At 38.4% G+C, this 11,476-nt stretch overlaps 1 protein-coding gene across 2 annotated transcripts; it reads left to right on the top strand.

The window, feature by feature from the left end:
* Positions 1 to 53: 53 nt before the first annotated feature.
* itm2ba (integral membrane protein 2Ba) lies at positions 54 to 9,720 on the top strand. 2 transcript variants are annotated; one of them, XM_084426577.1, is made up of 6 exons: positions 54 to 287; positions 5,963 to 6,094; positions 6,695 to 6,910; positions 7,066 to 7,176; positions 7,525 to 7,675; positions 8,707 to 9,720. In XM_084426577.1, exons 1-6 carry the CDS (start codon positions 201 to 203, stop codon positions 8,793 to 8,795), a joined length of 786 nt encoding a protein of 261 aa, XP_084282703.1. In that variant the 5' UTR covers positions 54 to 200; the 3' UTR covers positions 8,796 to 9,720. The 2 variants fall into 2 exon arrangements, with proteins under 2 accessions (XP_084282703.1, XP_084282702.1); XM_084426576.1 differs by having other exon boundaries at positions 80 to 287; positions 6,665 to 6,910.
* The last annotated feature ends 1,756 nt before the right edge of the window (positions 9,721 to 11,476 follow it).

The raw sequence follows: 11,476 nt of genomic DNA, 5'->3' as shown, positions 1-11,476 counted from the left end.
TTACAGGTATATTTTCTACTTTATTAAAAGGTTGGTGGAAACAGCGCCCCCTTCCCGTTCACTGATGTATATACAGTCAGAATCCGGGGCTAAATGCGCCACAGCAAGTTGAGAGGCAGCGCAGTGTACAGAGAGGTCGTCGAGCTCTCCATAGTTAGGTGAAAAAGGCATAGACAAAAACATAACAACAGTTACGCAACATGGTAAAACTCGCTTTCAACTCCGCTCTCGGACAGAAGGATTTAAAAAAGGAGGAGAAGGATGAAGCTTTGATCCCTCAAGATGTGGTGAGTTTTGTTAGCACAAATGGCACGCTAACCGGCTAAAGTGATTAAAAACAACGTTGTTTTTATCCATAAAATTCTTTATAACGTTTTTATTTGGCTTAGTAGCGATCCGTGTATCGATAAACATATGTCAACATAAAGAAAAAAAGAAATTAGTTTTTTTGTTGTTGTTGCGAAAAAACAACAAAGTGACGAAAACAGTTGTTCTAATCGATATTAGACGTTATTTAGATTATGTGACTGAAACGCCTAGTTTGCCTGGGCTTTGTGAGGATTATAAGATTATTTTTGTCTGACAGTTTTGTTTTTTTGTGTATGTAGAGGGAAGCCATCTCCTGCCTTGTTTCAGTGTGTGTGTGTGAGAGTGAGAATCAGACAGCTTTGAGCTTACAGGAAAATGGCCGACAGTCCAACACAAACACCACGATATATACGCACAAAGCTTGCATTGATCATGCACTGCACTTTTACGTGCTTCTGTTAGCCTGGTGCATGTCTGTGCAGCCGTTGCGTTGTTGTAAATCAACCAAAAACCATTTAAGATTAGATTTGCGTTTAAATAAGTGTAATTTTGATGTGTAAACATGTCTACTTTTGTCCCTTGCACTTCCTGTTGCAGCCGTAAACATAGTAAAGTCAGGAAGAGGAAATGGCATGTTTAGCCAGATTATCGTGGGAGACTGTTCGTAAGTGTGAGACCAGCTCCCACTCATAAGCGTGAACCGTCTGGCTGGTTGTGTTCGTCAAACACGATCATCATCTGCCACTGAGGATGAGTCAGCGCCTAGTGTGCGAATTGGGTTGATAATGAAGAAGAAGAAGAAGAGTCGTGAATCATTCATAAGACACTGTTGTGTCTGCTGTAACACAGCCACCGTGATCAGACCAATGGTGCAGCCTTGTGTTTTAGCAGACATAAGTCTTAGGGTAGAAGTAAAGGATTCATGCATGTGGCAATGCTCCTTACCTTTAAACTTTTCTGGTAATCAGAGACACTAATACTTATCTGAAGCGGTTAAAGGTATCAGTTCATCGTGAAGTAATCTGTTAAGACCGTGCTGTGTGGTCTGAAATCCTCTGTCACACAGGTGATCAAAGACTCACTGAACTTGTGGCTGGAGCAGACTTCCAGAAACAGCCATCTTTTGTCCCTCGGAAAAACTCCTGAAGGCTCTGATTATTTAAACAAAGACCGTCTCTGTTAGGGCTAAGCCGTAATCTGCAGTGTGCGTCTGTGTGTGTGCGAGGGTGAGGCGGAGTGTATTTGAAACAGGTGTGTTTGTGTAAATTTGAAAGAGTGAATCTCTGAAGCCTTTTGTTTCAGCAAGTTCATTCATGCAAACAGAACGTCACATGACTATAAGATATTAATCTGTGCGTGTAGTTGAATCGAAAAAAGAGTTGAAATCTAAAATAAAATGTAATGAGTCATGGATTTTAAGGCAGGGAAGGCAATTTCAGAGAGGCTAGCAAAAGAAAGCTAGCTTTGAAAGCATAAGATCCCACCTTTCTTCAAAACGCATGAACGCGCACAGCCAGAGCAGAGTCTGCAAAGCGTCGCGACTCGCAAGAGATGGTGTTAAATTTCCTCATGTGTCAAAGCACAGTACATTACAATAATAATGAATTGTGGTATGAAAATACATGTGTTGACAGGCAGGTAGGACATTTTATAATTGCATTCGGATCGAATGCAATAATTGGATTAAAGGTGCTATAAGCGATGTCGGGAGACGTAACTTCTTGTTGACATTCGAATTGTTGTCAAACAAAACGGAGGCTAGCTAGACCCTCCCTCCTCCTCATCCCGTCTCCTCCTCCCGAAAAAGTCAAAGTCAAAGTAGTCACTACAAACAAAGTTACGTTTTACTGATACTTCATTCAATGTGTAATGTCACCAAGTTAGATAAATGCTTTTATATATTGCAGAACAGAATGCAGAAAAAGAGAAACATTGTCTTAAAATCGTTTCGCCACCTGAGGTTATAACTATAGCTCCCATACAAGGACGCAATAATAGCATGATAACGTTAGCTTCGCGTTTCCCAGTGAGCATAAACAACGGCGGCGTCGTAAACAAATTTTGTCAAAGTTGTCAATAGCCTATAAATGAACATTCAAATTCATAACAAACCGTGGGTGAAAACAATCATTCACACAAATTGTCGCCCTACTGTGAATTTGCTTGATCATTTACGATAGAGATCGATCGCTAGCTGCTAGAAACATATATGTTGTATTCACCAAAGTTAACGCTGACTGCATAGTTCTAGCTAATTACATCCTTGTGTTGGTTTGGCGAACATGAACTTCAGTTTAGAAAGAAAGATGGATTTACCTGTCCTGCAAAAACAGAGCAACTGAATGTCGGATTGGAAGCCCTTCTGCCGGCGGAGTTCTCGCCACCTTTCGAAGGTTTTTCCGATGTAAATTCGGGACTTCGCGCGTTCCTTATCCTTGTCCCTCTTCTTTGCAATTTGTTCATCGGAACGTCGTCTCTTTGGTCGTGTGTCGGCCATAATTCAAACTCCCCTCTTCATGCTTCTCTCTCCTCCACACCCCCTTCATGTGCACGCGCACTAACTCCCCAAACCCCACCCTCAAATACTTCTTGCCAGTGATTGGCTGTAACACAGTTTGTTGTGTTTCGTGGTGCGGGTGAGCCCAGTTTGTTTTTGTTGCCGTTTGTAGAGCCTGTGGTGTCTAGAGAGACCGCGTGTCTTTACAGTGTGTTCAGGGGACAGGCAGCTAGCGGATAGTGAGGAGATGTTTGCTGTGTGTGACAAAAAATGTTTTGGCCTAAAAAACGCGTGACATCGCTTAGAGCACCTTTAACAATTTTTGGTCCTGAGACTTCCACAGAAGATGTATGTAAAACAATTTTTTTTACTTCTGTTATTGATTGTTATCAGGATGTGAAGAGAGCTTCCCAGAACATCAAAGTATTTATGAAAAAAAAATTGCATACCATTAACATAATCATTGAATTAGGATTAGGGCTGGGCAAAAAAACTGTGTGAGAAGTTTTGTCTGTGCACACATCCAAAGCGTGCAAATAATAAAATGAATTCTCTTTCACGTCTCCGGTCTCCCTTCGCTTAAACGGACAAATTCACACAATTTAATCTCAAAATGCCCGGTTTTGCGAGGTTTCAAGCAAACCTAGTCGCCTTAAGTGAACAAACCGTAGAGAAAGAACGCTTATGTATCAGTATATTGGATCTGTGCATTGTGACAGCAGCCTAATATCCCTGCTGTCTGTGTTTTTAATGTTAATCAAACTACAAAAGACAAAGAAATCTCTCCCTTTTCTTCACTGAATAAAAAAATTAATACTTTTTTTGTGGTGGGGCCAGTGAAAATTTAATCATTGGATTCATTGAATCGAAATCGAATGGAATCGGGACGTCTGTATCGAGACCCAGCCCTAATTAGGATGATTTTGTCTGCATTTCATGTTGTGCGCTGTGCATATGTTTCGGCCTCACAGATAATTAAAGCTTGGGTTGGTGTCCTAGATTATGCCTAACTTCAAAGTCAAACTATTTTCAGTAGAAAATCATTTGAGTATAGCTTCAAATGTTTGCTTAATCAGCATTCATAATAAGGCTTATTTTGCTTTTTTTATATCAATAAAACTAGCCTATTTAGTTCAGTTGGACAACAGACACTACAAATATAAACTGAAAGCGTCTGCTCCACTCTATATAGGCTACAGGACAAGCAGCAAGTTCACAGCAGGAGTCAGATTTCACTTATCACGTAACGAGAGTAGGGAGAGATGACTGACAGGATGACGACGGAGGATTTGGTGCGCAACAGATCCTGAGCAACATCTTAAAATATGCTCCCTATACGCAGAGTATGTGTGATAGTGAATTTAAAAGCTAAAGTGAAACTGGTGTTATCCATAAAACCTGTGCAAAACATCCTAGTGCAAATATTTGTAACTAGCTGTTATTTTGATAATTACGGAGCCCCTGAAGGGACATGGTGATTTGGGGGTTGGGAATTGTTGGTACCTCATGATTCGATAAAAAAAATCAATTTTCGATTTTGAATAAAATTTTGATTCGATATATGCATAGATTTGATTGTAGTTTCCTGTTTTGTGTTACTTTTCTTATTTGACTGCATGGCAGGCAGTTTAATAGGTCTAGAAGAAAAACATAGTTTCTTCTACCCATTTTAGTCAACCCAATATTATTTTTGTGATTAACACTCTAACATGTCAATAACTTTTAGTACATTGAAGTTTAAGAAATCTAACTTTAGAATATCAGTTTTTGAAATCACTCCTAGTGGAAATACGAGATGGGAGAAAAATTATATTTCAGTGTGTTTGCGTTCTCTCGCAAATGTTTTGTGTTCCCTAAAGAAACTTTTGAGTTGTTTGGGAGCGAACACAAAGTTTCTTGGGGGAATGCAAAAGTTTTTCCTTTGCATCAAATTTTAACAATCATAACATTAATACATTAGTTTATTAGATCATTGATTAGCGGTTTTTTCAACCCTAATCATTTTCAAACAGTCTAGACCCAATCTCAAATATAAAATATATATATGTGCAAGATCATGAGGTTTGTGTGTTTACTGAACAAAAGGAGAGAGAATGATGACTAGACTCCTTTAAATTGCAGCACTGTCATGGGAAAAGTATCACTTGTAAACAAACCTTCATGTATATTATAGTTTCCAGCTGAAATTTACCCACTTTTGTTGCTCATAATTTCCCTGGAGTCTACGGTATGATGGCTGTTGTAAACACAGGAAATCTTAGCTCGTTTATCTTGTTTTGCTCTCATCATGTTTTATGTGAAAAATTTGACCAAAAAACAACAACAACAACAAATGAGTCCGACCAAGAAGATTTGGTGCCAAATTGTCGTCATATTCAGTCTGATTTGTTTTCACTTTCATCCTTGTTCATCAGTCACTGTGTCAGCTAATGTTTTGTTCATTTGCATCATGCATTATGTTTGTTCCTGTTGGTCTCTGGAGGGAGGTTGGAAATTTCCCAGTATCTGTTGTGCACAATGCAATTGTTTTGAACAAAGCCACACCCAGGCTAAACCGGGTGTAAAATCGAAGAAAACTCTCTCGTTTAAGACAAATAAACACATGCAGGTACAGTACTGACTGGGGTCTGTGGGAAAATTGTGACATTTGGAAACAAAGACTAAAACATAGTTGTTCCTGAACACATTAGGGGCAGTCGTGACCTAATGGTTAGAGAGTCAGACTGGTAACCTGAAGGTTGTGGGTTTGATTCTCATGACTGAGGTGACCTTGAGCAAGGCAACTTACCCCCAATCGCTCCCCGGGCGCCACAGTAAAAATAGCTGCCCACGACTCGGGTGCCAGGGTGTGTGTGTGTGTGTGTGTGTGCACTAAATTGGATGGGTTAAATGCAGAGGACAAAATGGGTTGCCATACTTGGCCTTCACGTCATGTCACTTTCACTTTCCACTTTCATTGGTCTTGAAATGGTGCAAGAACTCTGAGACCTTATATATTCAAAAACAATTTATATGTAATATGTTTTACACCAAGGCTAACTATAAATTAAATGTAAATGTAGCATGTATTGTTGAAGGTTTCAACTGCTTAAAGAAACATGATTTTTACTAGGGGCAAATAATAACATTTTTCTTCGTGTGTGTGTGTGTGTGCAGGATGTGGAAGATGTTCTGCGTGTCAGGCAGCAGTCCAGGGCTTGGTGCTGGTGCATGTGTCTGGGTCTGGCCCTGATTCTGTCAGGTGTGGTTGTGGGCGGAGCTTACCTGTACAGGTATTACTTCATAGAGGTGAGAGAACAAGTTCCATCAGAATTCAAATGTAACTCTGTCGTATCCTTCAATTTATTTCAGAATTGAATGCAGTAAAAAGTCCTAACAGTTTCAGTGATTTGATTTCTGCTATTACATGAAAAAATTGTAAAAAAACATTGATTGTGTTAATTAGGCTTTTACTGTATTTTAGTTTTTGCATCAAAGGATAAGTTTGACGATTGTTACTGTGGCATTACATGTGCCACAGACCCTTTTCACTGTTTTTTTGTAGTCTTGTAGCACATATTTGTATTAAAAGCCCATTTTGTTTCTAATCTACATTGTAACAATTGCTGTTTAGTCCAAATTATGGTTCATCTGAGACCATTTTTTTAGGAAAGGGAAAAAAATTGCTTTTTATTGTACCTGTATCACCCAGCCATGTCAACGAGGTCATTCATTCAGTTCAACTGAATGCACTGATGTGATGTTAAAACCTTACTATTCAATTAACTATATTTAAAAAGCATTTAATGACTTAAAATTAGTTTTCTTAAACATGCTGATACAATCAGAGAATGATGTGTCTTGTTGATCATGGTACAGAATGTGTCTATTCCTAATGATGGTGTTCAGGAGGAGAGGATGTATTTCTGTGGGGTGAACTATCGTGAGGAAAACTACAAGATGCAGGACAGCCAAGAGGAAAACGAGATGGATTTGCCAGCCGCATCCAAGAGGATTGAGGAGAGAGTCAGGGTTCTGGAGGACGAGGGGGTGGAGTTCATTAATATCCCAGTGCCCAAGTTCAGTGACAGTGACCCTGCTGACATCGTTCATGACTTCAACAGGGTGAGAGCCAATGTTAATCTCCCTGTCTCCTTCACCAAGCCATACGTGCACGCACAATTCCAGGAGAGACACGTTGCCTGTTTCCCATCAGATTCCCCAAAATAAACTACTTGTACCAAAATAGTAACACGCTGGTTTTCCTTCTTTGCTCTTAGAGACTGACAGCCTATCTGGATCTGCGTCTGAACAAATGCTACGTCATTCCTCTCAACACTTCTGTTGTGATGCCGCCCAAAGACTTCCTGGAGCTCCTGGTCAACATCAAGGTAACAACAAAAACAGAGCTTCGGTAAAGTCGGCCTTAACTTAGTGAGCTGCCTGCGTAGACATTTGAACAATGAGCAGAAATCCTGTCTGTGTGGTTAACTGGCAATGCTTAGCAAGTATGTTAAAGTGTCAAGGCACCTTTATTTATATGGCGCTTTTTACAATACCGATTGTTTCAAAGCAGCTTTGCAGAAATAACAGGAAAATAATGCAACACAGTTTGTTTCCAGAAGAAAATGGCCAGCATAGTCATAGTCCATAGTACATAGTCCAGCTTAAGTAAGTTCAGTGATGGTTCATTTTTGTTGTAAAAAAGGTATGGTGTAACTCTGGGTGTGTGTTTGCAGGCTGGAACATACCTGCCGCAGTCTTACCTGGTGCGTGAACAGATGATAGTGACTGGGAAGGTAGAGCATGTGGATCAGCTGGGCTTCTTCATCTACGGACTCTGCAGAGGAAGAGACACGTACAAACTGGAGCGCAGAGAGACCGTTTTTGGTAAACACATTAACTTTCCACCTATACTTGTGGCGAGAGTCCCATTGTTTTTAGGCTAATTACACTCTCATAGAGTAATTGCTTATTGCCAGTGAAGACTTTTTTTTCTTCTTTTTTGGGGAGGTGCTTTTATTAACCTTTGTACAATTTTGGCTTTAATACAGTAGTGGCTAAAAGTGATGTCCGGAGGGGATATTTGTGTCTAATGACCCTACATGTTTTAATAATGGAAAATATTTTATATTTTTTTAAATAAAAGGGAAACACTAAACTTGGTTAAGGTATTTGTCTGACTAAATTATTTAGCAAAAAAAGGGGCAAACTACAGCTGCATGGTTTTTACTTTGCAAAAAATGACTTAGAAAAACAAAAAGCTCACGGAAAAGGTATAATTAACTCCAACATAATCAGTTAATAATACGTAATTTCTTTGCCCTCATAAAATCTTTAACACATTTTTAAGGTTGAATGTTAATTGTTTCCTTGGCTGGACATCACTTTTGGCCATTAATGTGTGTGTATGGGGTCAGCAATTATTATCTTTTTTTTTTTTTTATAAGAAATTAATATATCTATTTAGCAAAGAAGCACATTTGTAATGTTGCAAAAGATTTCTCTCTTTATGATTTCTGTGCTGTTTTATTTAAACTTTCAATTCATCGACGAATCCTGAAATAAAATATATATTAGAATGATTTCTGAAGCATCGTGTGACACTGAAGACTGGAGTAATGATGCTGAAAATTCAGCTTTGCATCACAGGAATACATTTGAAATAAATTGCAATTTTCAGATTGTAATAATATTTCAGAATATTAAGGTTTACTTGTATTTGTATCAAATGCAGCCTTGGTGAGAAGAGACTTGTTTTAAAAACATGAAAAATCATACCATTTCCAAACTTATATAAGTATATGTATATATATATATACACACACACACACTTTACAATGTGTTCACAGATTTTCTTAAATTATTTAGCTCTGAAACCAGACACACAAATTCACATGCCATTTGTTTTGTTTTTCCAGGTATCCAGAAGCGAGAGGCCATCAACTGCCACAAGATCCTCCACTTTGAGAACAAGTTTGTTGTGGAGACGCTGATCTGTGAGCCGTAGTGTGGAAAAAGGCAGCTGGGTAACAAGATAAACCACTTTCGACAAATTCCACTCTGACCCTTCCTCTCCTTCCATTAAGCCTCTTCCTGTTTTCCCCCGTTTGTTTGTGCGCGCGGGAGTGTGTGGTGCTCTAAGATTCGTTTCTCTGTATAGCAACAATCATTATTACAGAGAGAGAGAATGTGAATGAACGCAAAGAGCAATATTATGCGTAGAATTATTTGTGTTTAGGCAAACATTTGGACCAGTTTATCTCTCTCTCTTTCTCTCTCTCTCTCTTAGTAAATGTTTTTTCTGTGTCTGGGTTTTTGTTAAGCGGGGAGTTTAAAGTCTCCAACAGGGTGTGTGGGATCACGTATGACAGAATAACTAGTACCAAATTGACCATGGGAGAGGGAAGGAATCACAGAGGATCAGTGTACGACGAAATCATTAAAAGATGCACTAAAATGTTTAGTGTGCATATAAACTGTGAACTGTCACAGATACCAGATTAAACACTGGAAAATATATTTGACTAGAGATTTGTGATATATGGCCAATAATTACATAGAATTGATTTTTGTACTAGTTACACTTTTGTCTAGATTTTTATTTGAAATGAAATGTTTCGCTCTGCTGTAAGTTAATACACTGCTTAAACACGTCCTATAGTCAAGAAATACAAATCTAGAGGATGTTAAACATCAGTTTTCCTAAACAATTATCCGAAACAAAATGCAGACTAATAAAATGTGTAGCTTTTATGTCATTTAGGGATTGCTGAGGTGTTGGGGTGTAATACTGATGGAACAATTATGTAAAGATCGTTTAAATTTACTAAAATGTCTACCAGTTCAACATGAGTTGGAACGATTTATACTTTGCACATAACCCAAAAAGGTTTTAATGTTAAACTTAATACTAATAAAAATTTGACACCTCATTTTGCTCGTCTTTGTTTCTGCTTTTTCTGAAGGAAACAAATCTTGGTGGAAGGGGAAACTCTTATAATTTCTTTCAAGTTGTACATATTTTAAAACGAGACTGTTTTTCACATTCTTATCTGGAAAGGGTGTTATTTTGGGCCTGATAGTCTACTAAAAAAATGAGCACTTGCATTAATCATGTGACCATTTATTTTAAAAAGGGCCCATCAAATACATCTATTTAAGCACTTTTTAATACTCAATCTCAATGAAAAATATATATCAGTGTGTAAAACTATGTTCATTATTTGCCTAAAAATGAACCATAAATTATTAAATGTGGAATTAAAATTGCAGAGTAAGTGGTGCAAGATGCTTTGGGGTAAGCTGTGTCAGCGATACTAGTTATTGTGTTTCCTTCATATTCAATTAACGTATTTTATTACGTTAAGATATTCTGAATATTAAACATTTCATAATTGATTTTTTCCTTTCTCATTTATTCATATTTTATTATATAGACATTTCCTTCTAGTTTCACTTAATAGGAAACCCTAAAACATTGTTAGAATAAATCTATCAAATGTCTCCTTAAAGGGTAATTAAAATGATCTGTAAGACTGGGGCTTTATTAATGCTGTTCATTGATTCAAGTACATTTTTGGACATTTGTGTAGAAAGTGTTTTAATTCTACAATATAGGGTGTAAAAACATCTGAGTGCTGCCCTCTTCAGGTTGAATGGTGGCTACTGCAGTTGAATTTGAGTTGTTACCCTTTAACTAGAGACCATGGCTGCGTTCCAGTCCACCTTTAGACATAGACTTGCGAACTTCCCTAAGCACTTCCCCTCCCGCCATTTTGAAGTTTATATGGACAGACTCGTTCCCTCGATTTTGACAGAGGGAACGAGTCTACTTCATATGTACACTTCAGGCACCTATATGTCCCACAATGCAGTACAATTGTGACGTCCCCACAGATCTCATCTAATCACCACCACAACAAACAACTCAGATATATTAATTATAATTTTTTTAATTTAAAACAACCCAAACACACCTATAAACATTTGGATGCTGCATTAAACAAATTCTTAAAGGGAAAACTAAATGAATAAATCAACTCCACAGCTGATTCCAAGTGATCAAGGGCTTAGGACGTTCCAGTTCAGCCCATTGCAGTTTCCGCCAGTAGTGGGCACTCGTGCAACGTAAACAATGACGTACATCCGAGTGAACTAGATGGAGGAAAGTTAGCTAATGAAGAAGGGCATGACAATTTTTGACTGGAACGCAGCACTTGGTAGTGTAGGGACTGCTGTGGATTAGGGTTTCTGATCGACACACCTGGGGCCGGTTTCACAAAGATAGACTTTGACTATGGCTTAGATATAGTAGATAGTCAGACTTCAGATAGACGTCTAAATCAGACCGTTGCACAAAGCTGACTATCTTAAGTAGGACTATACTGCAATGCATTCTGGGTAAATTAAGACACTTTTCAAAACAAAAAACATGGCGGATTGAGTAGGCGCATTGAACCGCTCACTGTGCAGTTTACCCCAGCGGAAAATATGTGTTTGTTGGAGGAGTATAACAGTTACAAGGACATTTTACTTGGGAAATTTAGCGGAGAATGTAGTAACAAGAAGACATGTTTAAATTATGAGCCATTTCCCCTTTTCTTTTGGCTGTTTGTAATGTAACTGATTGTTACTGCTGGTTGCCAAGGTAACAGAGTCTTAGACCTAAGTTAGCCTGGGGGTAAGAGG

The sequence above is a fragment of the Rutilus rutilus genome (assembly GCF_951802725.1).
Source record: "Rutilus rutilus genome assembly, chromosome: 12".
Taxonomy (NCBI): domain Eukaryota; kingdom Metazoa; phylum Chordata; class Actinopteri; order Cypriniformes; family Leuciscidae; genus Rutilus; species Rutilus rutilus.
Note: the sequence above shows the minus strand (reverse complement) of the source record. Positions and strands in the feature narration are given on the sequence as shown.